The sequence below is a fragment of the Ascaphus truei genome, chromosome 3 (genome assembly GCF_040206685.1).
Source record: "Ascaphus truei isolate aAscTru1 chromosome 3, aAscTru1.hap1, whole genome shotgun sequence".
NCBI lineage: Eukaryota > Metazoa > Chordata > Amphibia > Anura > Ascaphidae > Ascaphus > Ascaphus truei.
Genome location: NC_134485.1, coordinates 144382062 through 144395527, shown reverse-complemented (window position 1 = coordinate 144395527; position 13466 = coordinate 144382062). Strand labels below are relative to the sequence as shown.

Below are 13466 nucleotides of genomic sequence, written 5' to 3'. Positions count from 1 at the left end.
GATGATTGTTATTATGTCCTGATAAACCATGGAATTCAAAGAGGGTGTACTTTCTTTTTCACACACGTGTGTGTGTGTGTGTGTGTGTGTGTGTGTGTGTGTGTGTGTGTGTGTGTGTGTGTGTGTGTGTGTGTGTGTGTGTGTGTGTGTGTGTGTGTGTGTGTGTGTGTGTGTGTGTGGTGTATATATATAATCAGTGTGCGTGTGCATGCATACATAAAATGTTGTGTTTGGCCATACACTTGGATAATTTAAAGATTGTATCTCTATCAATTGTATGATGATGACGTTAAAATTCCACTATGGCTTCCCCCCCTCCCCCCTTGTTGGTTATGAAACATCTACTCCCCTTGTTCTTCAATTTTCTGAACCTTTAACATTATTTGTCAACTTTTGAGCTTGATGAGGCCTTAATCTTTTCTTCTAACTTAAGGCTAACAATATTCCATTTGATCTTTTCGCGCTGGTATTCCAGTCCTTGCAGTGCTGCTTCACTGGAGAGTTGTAGTAGTTCTGGTAGTTGTAGATCGATAGCCAGATTGAAGATTTGAAGTTTCAAAGAGAGCTGGTGTTTAATCTTTGGTGATTTTTAGCACCTTCTGCTTCCATGCCTTCTTCTTAAAGCTGCAGTTCAGTCAATATCCTGCATGTGTGGTTTTTTTAATAAATCAGTTCTGTAGTAAGAAAAAATACTTTTAGCATTTTCTGTTTTTAAAAAAACAACTTTGAAAGACCAATTTTCTTGTACAGGCAGTCCTCGGTTATCCGACACAATGCGTTGCTCAAAATGGCGTTGGATAGCGAAACGTTGTAAAGCGAAACACTTTTTCCCATAGGAACACTGTTTAAATGAAAGGTTCCGTTCCTGAAGGCATTTTTAATGCTAAAATACACAAAATATTTTACGCAGACAATAAGATACTGTACGCAGCATACACATAAATTATATAATGTATATACTGTATTATATATATAATATAACATAATATGTAATATAATATAAAAATATAAAATATTATATAGTATAATATATATTATATACACATAAACAACTTTGTAAAGTGTCGTAAGAGCGTTGGATAAGCCATTTTGGCGTTGTAAAAATGAACATAGGTATGCATTGCATAGCGTTGGATAAGCTATTCGTTGTAAAGCGAAGCGTTGTAAAACGAGGACTGCCTGTATTCTATTTTAACAGCCATTTGCTAAGGCACCGCCCCTTCATGTCCTGTCACAAGCCCCGGCACACCCCTTTGTCAGCCCTGCCCTCCCCTCTAGCACATGTCAGTGCAGGAGTGCTCATGAATATTCATGAGCTTCCACTGAGAGACAGAAGCAGAAGAAAAACAGATCCCTTCACTAATTATGTCACCAAATTTCGCCTATCAATACATGGAGAACGAATTGACCTGCAGCTATACAGTTCTTTAGGTAATTAGAGATTGCACACATGAAACTATTGAAGTAAAAAATAAAATAAAAAAAAAAGACTGAACTGCAGCTTTAAATGCTGCCAAACCCATGGACAGTCCAGAGAATAAAGGCCATCTCTTTTCACCATCTTTCAGATTTGGGGGTGGGCCTTACTTATCATACAGTACTTGCCTTAACTGCATGTTGGCAAGTACCTGTCCCACTTGAGCTGGGTATGTTGTTCAAACTTTCATGACATAATTAAACTTGACAGCACAAGTGGCATTATACATCTTCTTAAATACCTGTTGCCACTTCCCCAGCAGGCAGTGAGATGAGGATTTCAAGTCACAGATAATGAAGTGGAAGACATATACTACATACAATCAATCACTTTAATAACAAAGGAAGTTTCCACTTCAAGATCATTGTAGGAGATTTCAGTGTACAGATTGGTGCACAGCAGAAAGACAAAGAACTAGTGGGCAAGTATGGTTATGGCAGCAGTAATGAATCCAGATACAAGAATTTTAAGAATAAAAGCAGAGCAACTTTAGAAAGGAGACAAAGAGGAACTGAAAAATTATAGTCCTATCCTTCTACTTCCAATCGCACAAAAGATTTTTACGAAGATGCGCCATAATCGACTGAAACATACTGGGCGTTGCTAAACCTTGAGAACAAGCAGGATTTTGCAGTGGATGCAGCACAATGGATCACATCACAATTGTACAAGAAGTGATTTCTCAAAGTAATGAATGCAATCTACCATTCAGTTTAGAATTCGTAGATTACAAAAATGCAATCTCGGTCGTTTAAAAAGCATTAATACTGTAAAAACATTTGGAGACAAAATTGACATTGGCAACATTTACAAGAAAGCTACATGAAAATACAAGCAAGATAAATGGATCAGCAGTGGTGTGTGACGAAGTCTCCATGTCACCAAAGCTTTTTATGGCAGCACTTGAATTGTTCGAAGACATTGAGTTGGAAGATAAAGTCATCAAAATCAATGCTGAATATGTGACATATCTACGATTTGCAGACAGCATTGTTACTTTTGCCACAAATCAAGAAAAGCTCCAGCAACAAATCCAAGAATGTGCTGAAGCAATTAAGAAGATAGCCTCAATATTATTCTCGGTACAACCAAAGAGATGTTCTTTCTGCAAATGTGACTTATGCAAAGATCAAAATAGATGGAATAAAACTAGAAGTATTAATGGATGGAAACATTGTGAATTAAATCAATAGATGAATGAAGATGGAAGAAATAAGACAATCTTCCAAGGGGACCTTTCACTGGGCCCTAAAAGAAAAATGGTCAACCAGTGTAGTCTACCTATGCTCACGTAAGGATGGAAAACTTGGGACCCTAAATGCGAACATAATTCAAAAGCTTTAGACAACGCAAAGTATTTATACAGGTAGTCCTCGCTATCCAACATTTCACTTTACAACGAATGGCATATCCAACGCTTTACAATGCAACCATAAGGGCCGTTTTTCGACGATGGAATGCGTTTTTCGACGCCTTAATGCGTTATCCAACGCTCGCCGCCACTGATTAACATGGTATTCACTTTACAACGGTTTCACTATCCAACGCTACTTCCAGAACGGATTCCGTTGGATAACCGAGGACTGCATGTAGATACATTACACATTACACAAAGACACTGGGGGAAAAAAGGGTTCAGAAAACAAAAATACATAATTACAAGGGTGAAGAAATTAAAATAGCAGTGAGACGGTCATATCTCAAGGATAAATGACTGTAATTTCACAAAGATGGTAGGTTTTCGTCTGGATTCCAAAGGGCAGATGGCAGGATGAAATTTGTATATCTGGTAAAGTGAAGAAGAGAGAATTGCAACTGCAGTATCTTGAAGACTATTGGGAAGGCTTTAACAAACTTTACTAACTTTCACTGTCTTGCTGTAGATTTTTTTTCCCCCTAGTGTACTCAATCTATACTTTCAATTTTGCTGGTTAAATATATCCCAGTTTATAGGAACTTTGTTTCATTTTGGTATGCGATAGTGTGACGCTCCAGTACCTAGGAGCTGGCCATGGAATTGAAGCTGTGTTTAGCCATACTAAAGCCATTGCTGATGCCACGTCGTCGTTGCCCCCTTCTCTCCATCTGCCTTCTTTTTAGAGTATTTCATGTGTCTTGGTTAGGGTTGTGTAGATTTTAGAGAACATCAGCCTTGGCAAGTGTCAATCTCCCATCACCTTTAACAATCATAAAAATTCTTGCAAGGAGTGCAAAAGGATACATTAGATATTTCTATACCGTTTTTAAAGTTATGATTAGCTTCAGTGCTAACTAGCAAACAGTATCACCTCATCTGAAATATGTTTTCTGGTAAAGATAAGTCCAATTTAAAAAAAATATATTTCATTCTGGTTACCTTCAGATTAGTCATATCGAAGAAAATAGACAAATTGCTCAACCTTCGTAAACTATAGTGAGGGGTTGTGTGGGGTGCGTGGGGTAATGGAATAGATTGATACAGAAGATGATCCAAGAGAGATCAAAAAAAAGAATTCCCCGAAGTTGCACTCATCCCCAAAAATACATTCAATAATAGAGAGAGAGTCTTCTAATAAAGTGAAGTAGAGTCAAGTGTAGTACACCTGGGCTTGAAATCTAGAATGGTATCAGATTATCACCATAGGACAAGTGATCATGCAAGAAAAAAAAATCATCAAAAAAATAATATATGTTTATTAATTAATTATTTAGAACTATCAAGGTGCAGATATATAGTGTCAACAAATATAGTTAAGATCCCCGGTTGTAGGGTTTGGATGTATGTAGGTCCAGTACATATATTGTATCAATGAATATTATTGATTATAACTTCATCCAGAAGTACAGTATTCATTGAGTAGGACCGGACAGGCAGATAGCCATATGACTAGTCCCTGTGCTAACAAAAAGTATCAAAACCGAAGTATGCAATCTTTTAATATACCATTAATAAATCAAAAGGAAGAATGACCATTTGTGTTAGCCTTACACTTTAGACTTTGCTTGTATTTCAATCTCCGGGAGACTAATCACGATAAGTCGTTACATGTGTGGATAAGCTATATTCATATAGTGTTGGTGCACTATATAGAGAACCAGATGCGTAGTTTAGCTGGTTCACCTATATTAGTTACCTCTATATACACATTGATGTGTTTCTGTTTAATATACACTTCTGCCTGATAGTGACTTCAAATGGTTGATTTTTTAGGAGAAGCGGTTTTATAAATAAATAAATAAATCTGCCTGGTCAGTCCTACTCAATGAGTACTTCTGGATGAAGTTATAATCAATGATACTCATTGATACAAAATATGTACTGGACCTACATACATCCAAACCCCACCACCGGGGATTTAAACTATATTTGTTGACACTATATATCTGCACCTAGATAATTATAAATAATTAATTAATAAAGTTTTATTATTTTTTTGATGATTTTTTTTCTACTATTATCATTTGTCCTATGGTTATAATCTAGTACCGTTCTAGATTTAAAGCCCAGGTGTACTACACCGGTCTCAACTTAACATTATTAGAAGACTATCTGTCTCTCTTATTTAATGTATTTTTGTGGATGAGTGCAACTTCGGGGTATTCTTTTTTTGATCCCTCTTGTGTCATCTTCTGTACCTACCTTCAGATTAGGCAAGATGGTATTAAAAATAAAGCAACTGACATTCGCAACTTACTTTATCAACATGTACATTATCTCTGGTGCTAAAAATTATTTATAAGCACTAAATAAAAATAGTCACCCAGTAAACAGTAACTTTTGTTACTTGAACAAATTGAATGTTTTATGATACCTAAATAACATTATAACATTAATCATTCAATACCGTATCTCCTCGATTCTAAGACGGACCTTTTTTCCCATTTTCACATGTCTGAAATAGGGATGCGTCTTAGAATGGATGTACTAAAAAAAAACGGCTAGGGGCGCTGCTGGAGATGCTGGCCCAGGGATCTTTACAGTGTGCAGCAACAGCATGGCTCCAATCATGGCTCCTCCCCCTCCATCTCCATGAAGTGCAGAGAGATCAGCTGGAGATGCCTGCCAGGGATCTTCACATTGCCCAGCAGCCCCCCCCCCTCCCCCTGTCGAATCTCTGTGTTAACGGCAGGAGGTTCAGAGGGAGCTGTGTGTGTGTCTGCCTGTGAGTGTGTTTGTGTTTCCCTCCATTCTCTCCTTCCCTCCATCCATTCTCTCCTTCCCTCCATCCATTCTCTCCTCCCCCCACTTTCCCTCCATTCTATCCTTCTCCCCCCTTCTCTCCTTCCCTCCATTTTCTCCTTCTCCCCCCTTCCCTCCATACTCTCCTTCTCCCTTCCCTCCATTCTTTCCCTCCATTCTCTCCTTTCCCCCTTCCCTCCATTCTCTCCTTCCCCCCCATCCATCCTCTCTCCACTCATCCGATACTGTCTCTCTCCCCATTCTGTGCCTGTCTCTCCCCATTCTGTGCCTCTCCCCATTCTGTGCCTGTCTCTCCCCATTCTGTGCCTGTCTCTCCCCATTGGCTATTGAAGGGTCATGTGACCCTGCTGAGCGCTTGGAAATCAAATTTCCATATCTGTCCAAGCGCTGAGTTTTGGAGAGCGTACGTGTGCGCGAGCGTGTACTTATTGGGAATCACTGAAGTGATCTTGCCAAGCATGCTCAGCGGCAGGCTGCCCGCAGCATAAAGTTGTAGTGTAGATAAAAGTATGCTATTCTCTGCTAGTTAAAAAAAAAAAAAGTTGGCACATTTAATATATATATATTTTAATTAAATCAAGGGTGCGTCTTAGAATCGATGGCGTCTTGTAATCGAAGAAATATAGTATATAAAACAAATTAAATATACTTTAGAGTAACAGTCACCCAGAGTAATACCTCGGGATAAAAAAAACATACAGTATTAGATAATTTATACAAATTTCAGTGGGTTTATTATTTTTTGATCAATTTAAAATGAGTATTCCAAGATATGGTTCATTTTCCTTTGTCATTTAGATGAGCCATGTTACTGTATATAAACTACCGTTACCCGGTAAGATGAAAATGTGATAACATATTTAGCATCATTAAAATAGGTTCATTTGCCAAGAATCATCCTTTTGACCACTTGTGCTTTCTACCCTGCAAAACCACTTTAGTGATATAGGGTCCCGCAGCGCTTAACAAGTGATTTTTTTCTTGTTAGATGAGGACAGAGCTGTATTTTTTGTCATCACAAAAAAATCGGCCCAGCCTTTTTGGAATGCCCTTGATTGTTCCCTGCACTGTCCACACCCGAAAGAAAGACTTGTATGATGCTGTATGGATTCAAGTTTCCAGACTTGCAAGTCCCCTTCCACCACAAGATGCTAGTAACCATGCACAAGATTGGTGAGTTATTTCTACATGTATCAATAATGGAGGACATTGATTCACCTACCATCACAGTGAGAATAGTATAATATACTTTTACACAAACTTGTAGTTGCCCTTCTACAAATGAATTAGTGGTGGCATTAGGAAATATATGTCATTTAAATTGAGGGTGCAAATCAGAATTTCATTCAGATATACTGTAGCAAATGTTATTGCACCCACGTGTGTTAGGATTGGATATTCAGTAATATTTTGCATTATCAATAACATTAAATCATGTGGAAAATTTGTGATATTCTACATTCTAATGCAATATTCTGCGTTCTCAGCGGGTGCAATAACCTTTGCTACATCTGTATAGAAGCAGAAACTTACAACAGGTAATGACCATGTGGCCTAATCAACGTATTCTTTCCTTAATGATGTTCACTTATTTTGTTGTTTGCGCCGCACATTTTTTAATTTTCTTACTGTATTTGTCTTTGCCACTTCTGTTGAGACTATATTATATATCTGTTACCTCTTTTACACTTTGTGAAAAGCATACGAAGTCTACCGATCCTGTATCCTTTTGTTTAAGGAGATCACTTGATGGTGTCTTCTTTAATATACTCGTTAATTTGCTCTATATTGTCTTTTTTTTTTACATTTTATTAACTGATAATACATCTGCCCCAATGCATTTGCATGCTGGTTATATGTTCTACCTGAGGTGGATGAATGGAAAAAGTTTAGAGCTATGACTTGACATAATTCCAATATGAATAAGTTGTGGTCACACTTTTTCTATTTGTCTGCATCAACTTGAGAAGCTGCCTGACTAATACTAAGCATACTATATGTATTTCAAGATTACAGTCAGCTTGCGTGTACTGACTGATTTGTGTGGTTGATTTCAAGTGCTGGTTGTTTAAAGTGTGTGCAGTTAGAACCAGAAGCAGTTGTTTAAAGTGCTGGTTGTTTAAAGTGTGTGCAGTTAGAACCAGAAGCAGTTTGAACAAGGAAGCGGTTAAACAAGGTATAGTTATTGAAGTACAATTTACTGTTAGTACTTCTAAACTTCATAGTTGCTAGAATGAGCAGGATTGAAAATGCCACTCAATGCTCATCTTGCCACATGTATGTGCACTTGGAGCAGCTGTTCCAAGTAGCATACCGCTGTGAAAAGTGTGAGTGGGTGGTCTCTTTAGAGTCAGAGATTGCTGATCTTAAGAGGCAACTTGCAATATTGAGGGACATTGGCAATATTGAAAGGGAATTAGAGCTCATTGAGCAGGCCCTTGCTTTGACTAGTGGTGCAGATGGTGGCGCTGTTAGTGAGGAGCAGGTAGGTAGCTTGGTTGTTGTTAGTGAGGAGCAGGTAGGTCGCTGGGTGACAGTTAGAAGGGGAAGCAGGGGCAATAGGGAGAGGCAGGTCGTTTCTGAGCTGACACATCCCAATAGATTTGCCATATTGAGTGAAGATATTGGGAATGTTGGGGCAGAAATGGCAAGTCTGGGGGAGACTAATTCCTCTAGCAGCCAGGGGAATAGTTCCTCCAGCACAGAGGGGACTCAGGATGCTCAGATACAAAGAAAGATTGTGGTGGTAGTGGTCTCCATTATTAGTAAGGTAGATAGGGCAATCTGTTGCCGGGACCGCATGAACCGAACAGTTTGTCTCCCGGGTGCTCGGGTTTGGCACATTGCGGATCGTGTAGACAGATTGTTGGGGGGGGGGCTGGGATTGACCCGGCGGTCTTGGTACACGTTGGCACCAATGACAAAGTTAGAGAAAGATGGAGGGTCCTAAAAAATGATTACAGGGATCTAGGCCAAAAGCTTAAGGCAAGGACCTCCAAGGTAGTATTTTCTGAAATACTACCAGTGCCATGCGCTACCGCAGGGAGACAGTCAGAGATCAGGGAGGTTAATGCATGGCTAAGAAAGTGGTGCAGGAAGGAGGGGTTTGGGTTTTTAGAGCACTGGGACTCCTTTTCTGAGAGGTGCCATCTATATTCTAGGGACGGATTGCACCTCAATGAAGAGGGATCTTCTGTGCTAGGGGGGAGAATGCTAAAAAGGTTGGAGGAGATTTTAAACTAGGATGGAGGGGGGAGGGGAATGAAACAGATAATGAACTAAATGGAATAGAGGAGGATACAAGGTGGTATCGAGGTAGAATGGGGGCAAGTGCAAGTTTGACAAGCAGTGAGACACCCATAGTAATTACAGATAATACTAGAAAACTTCTAAAGACTAAACATAGTGGGTGCAGAAAGGAAGGAGCAGATAAGATAATAGTACAGGCTGAAAAAAAACTGAAATGCATGCTTGCTAATGCAAGAAGCCTGACAGATAAAATGGGGGAGCTTGAATTAATAGCTGCAAGGGAGCAGTATGATATCATAGGCATTACTGAAACATGGTGGGATGAAACTCATGACTGGACAGTTAATTTAAGTTATTCTCTTTTTCGGAAGGATCGGCCAAATAGAAGGGGAGGTGGAGTATGTTTATATGTTAAACCGGATCTAAAACCTATTATAAGGGATGATGTCTATGAAGGGAATGATGAAAATGTAGAGACTTTGTGGATAGAAATTAGCAGTGGAGGTAAAAGTATAAAGAAAATGTTTGTGGGAATATGCTATAAGACACCAAATATCTGTGAGATTGAGGAAGCTAAAATACTTTTTCAAATGGAGAAGGCATCAAAACTGGGTCATGTTTGCGTAATGGGGGATTTTAATTATCCAGACATAGACTGGGGCAATGAGATTAGCGTTACAACAAAAGGGAACAGGTTTTTGGGGGTGCTTAAAGACAATTATATGACCCAAATTATTGAGGAACCAACCAGGAGAGGGGCAGTTCTGGATTTGGTCATATCAAACAATGTAGAAGTAATAACAAATATTCAAGTCCTGGAACATTTGGGTAACAGTGATCATAACATGGTCTCATTTGAAATAAATGATTAAAAAACAGATTACTTGGGTTCAACAAAGACCTTCAACTTTGGAAAGGCAGATTTTAATAAACTGAGGTCTAATCTAGTAGTAATACAATGGGATGATGTTTTTTCAGGGAAAAATGTAGAAGATAAATGGGCAGTCTTTAAAACATTGTAAGAAAAGCACACTTATCAGTGTATACCCTTGGGTAATAAGTATAAAAGAAATAAGTCAAAACCAATGTGGCTAAATAAACAGGTAGGGGAGGAAATGGACAAGAAGAGGAAGGCGTTTAGATTATTTAAGACAGAAGGGATGGAGACATGGTATCAGAATTATAAGGAATGTAACAAAAATTGCAAAAGGGCAATCAAATTAGCAAAAATGGATAATGAAAAAAGGATTGCAATAGAAAGTAAGGTCAACCCTAAAAAATTCTTTAAGTACCTTAATAACAAAAAAATGAGAAAAGAAAATATAGGACCCTTTCAGTGTGAAATGGGTAGGCAGATTATTGGAGATAAGGAAAAAGCTGAGGTATTAAACAAATTCTTTGCCTCTGTGTTTACCAGGGAAGAATCAAGTTCAATAGTAGTGCCGCAGGAGGAAGCCACAACCTCCATATTAATGAACAATTGGTTAACTGAGGAAGAAGTTCATAAGCGACTTGAAAAAATTAAAGTTAATAAGGCACCTGGCCCCGATGGCATACATCCAATAGTTCTCAAGGAGTTAAGCTTAGTAATAGCAAAACCATTATATTTAATATTCAAGGACTCCATTTCCACAGGCTCAGTACCACAAGATTGGCGTAAAGCAGATGTGGTGCCTATATTTAAAACGGGAGCTAGATCACAACCAGGAAATTACAGACCTGTAAGCCTGACTTCAATAGTAGGGAAACTACTTGAAGGTTTAATACGGGATAATATTCAGGAATACCTAATGGAAAATAAAATTATTAGTAATAGTCAGCATGGATTTATGAAGGATAGGTCTTGCCAAACTAACCTTATTTGTTTCTTTGAGGAGGTAAGTAGGAATTTAGACCAGGGTAATGCAGTTGATGTGGTCTACTTACATTTTGCAAAGGCTTTTGATACGGTTTCACACAAGAGGTTGGTGTACAAAATAAAGAAAGTTGGACTCAGTAATAATATATGCACCTGGATTGAAAACTGGTTAAAGGACAGACAACAGAGGGTTGTCATAAATGGAACTTTTTCAGGTTGGGCTAAAGTCGTGAGTGGAGTACCTCACGGATCGGTACTGGGACCCCTGCTTTTTAACTTGTTTATTAATGACCTTGAGGTTGGGATCGACAGCAAAGTCTCCATCTTTGCTGATGATACTAAATTGTGTAAGGTAATAGAATCAGAGCAGGATGTAATTTCTCTTCAGAAGGACTTGGAGAGACTGGAAACGTGGGCAGGTAAATGGCAGATGAGGTTTAATACAGATAAATGTAAGGTTATGCATTTGGGATACAAGAATAAAAAGGCGACTTACAAATTAAATGGAGATATATTGGGGGAATCCTTGTAGACAGCAGGCTTAGAAATAGTGCCCAATGTCATGCAGTAGCTGCAAAGGCAAACAAGATCTTATCTTGCATCAAACGGGCAATGGATGGAAGGGAAGTAAACATAATTATGCCCCTTTACAAAGCATTAGTAAGACCACACCTTGAATATGGAGTACAATTTTGGGCACCAATCCTAAGAAAAGACATTATGGAACTAGAGAGAGTGCAGAGAAGAGCCACCAAATTAATAAAGGGGGTGGACATTCTAACTTATGATGAGAGGCTAGCTAAATTAGATTTATTTACATTAGAAAAGAGGCGTCTAAGAGGAGATATGATAACTATATACAAATATATTCAGGGACAATACAAGGAGCTTTCAAAAGAACTATTCATCCCACTGGCGGTACAAAGGACTCGGGGCCATCCCTTATGGTTGGAGGAAAGGAAATTTCACCAGCAACAAAAGAAAGGGTTCTTTACAGTAAGGGCAGTTAAAATGTGGAATTCATTACCCATGGAGACTGTGATGGCAGATACAATAGATTTGTTCAAAAAAAGGATGGACATCTTTTTAGATGGGAAAGGTATACAGGGATATACCAAATAAGTATACATGGGAAGGATGTTGATCCAGGGATTAATCCGATTGCCAATTCTTGGACTCAGGAAGGAATTGATTTTTCCCCTTAATGGGGTTTTTTGTTTGCCTTCCTCTGGATCAATAAGTATAGATATAGGATAAAGTATCTGTTGTCTAAATTTAGCATAGGTTGAACTTGATGGACGGAAGTCTTTTTTCAACCTCATCTACTATATAACTATGTAACTATGTAACAGGATTTATATTTCGTTTTAATATTTTTTTTATTTCCAGTGATGACAGCATGGGCTATCAATATCCTTTCACATTGAGAGTGGTTCAGAAAGATGGTAATTCCTGTGCTTCTTGCCCTTGGTACAGGTAAATAATACTTTCTAGAAATCTGCAACAGGGAACTTCAGTTAGTTGAGTGAAGTAGTTGTTTAAGACAGTCAACTGGAGTGCCTGAGCATGCACATTTGGATCCATATTTACTAAGCAGTTCTATTCTGCAAGACAGCTTCTGGCACAAAAATACATTTAATTGGTAATTGAAGTGAATGGGCCATAATCTGTTTTACGGTGCCAAAAAGGTGTCTTATTGAATTGCACTGTTTAGTACATATGTTTCTTAAAGTTAATCTGCTAATATAATTGCCTGCTCCACAGTTTAGTGCCACAAAATGTGCCATACTGACCTGTTTTACGAAACAAAAATATAGTACATGCATTGTTTGTTTTGCCATTTCATTCTAAACTATATGTTGTAAAATGTGATAGGCTGTTTTGAAGTGGTTTTATTCAGTACTTTATTCTGTACTTTATTCTATATGATGATTTCATAATGAATATTTTTAAGCAACATACAATTTGTGTAAGTGTAATCTTCTGATATTTATATAGTACATAATTATAGGAAAGTGTGATAGCCAAAAATGTATCCTACCTGAATAATTCATTGACATTGTAGGCTTTATGTATTTTATGTATATTACCACTATAAGAACAGTTTCCTCAAACTCAATGGAGGCTTTATATCTCTTGGCACTGAAGGTATTTTAAACATAACTATTCATGTGTTCATCAAATGTCCTCTTAATAAAGCCCAGGATGGGATACATGAAGGAAATGTTCTATCTTCTCCATCCCTCTTTCAACTTTATTTTTTTACCTAAACTCTTGATAAATTTCGTATACTAAATCATTTATTTGGAAATTTTCCTTGAGGGAGCTGATTGACTTCTAAACAAGATGATGGTGCTCAAACTGTTCATCAAAGCAAACTATCCCATAGGCAACCAAGGCCATTCTCATGCATAGATTCCTTCTTGAGACTGCACACACTAAATCACAGTGTGAATTGATTTTGCTGCGCCACAGGCCTGTTTCACCTGTTTTGACATGTAAGATTGAGTATGGTATAGTTCCAGTGTTCAGCTGTCTTGAGATGTTGCTCTTTCCATTGATTTCAATTTAGGTTCTGCAGGGGATGTAAAATTGATTGTGCAGAAGACAGAGCTTATATCGGTAATGCTTATATTGCTGTGGATTGGGACCCTACAGCCCTCCATCTTCGTTACCAGACATCACAAGAGCGGGTAAAATCT

General features: G+C 38.2%; 1 protein-coding gene across 10 annotated transcripts in view; it reads left to right on the top strand.

Moving 5' to 3' along the window:
- The window catches only part of USP32 (ubiquitin specific peptidase 32), a 331878-nt gene that overhangs the window by 294276 nt on the left and 24136 nt on the right, over positions 1 to 13466 (top strand). For all 10 annotated transcript variants that reach the window (XM_075589607.1, XM_075589608.1, XM_075589613.1 and 7 more), the window contains 3 exons: positions 6646 to 6830; positions 12154 to 12240; positions 13337 to 13457. In XM_075589607.1, the coding sequence (XP_075445722.1) occupies positions 6646 to 6830; positions 12154 to 12240; positions 13337 to 13457 (393 nt within the window). The remainder of the gene's footprint in view (positions 1 to 6645; positions 6831 to 12153; positions 12241 to 13336; positions 13458 to 13466) is intronic.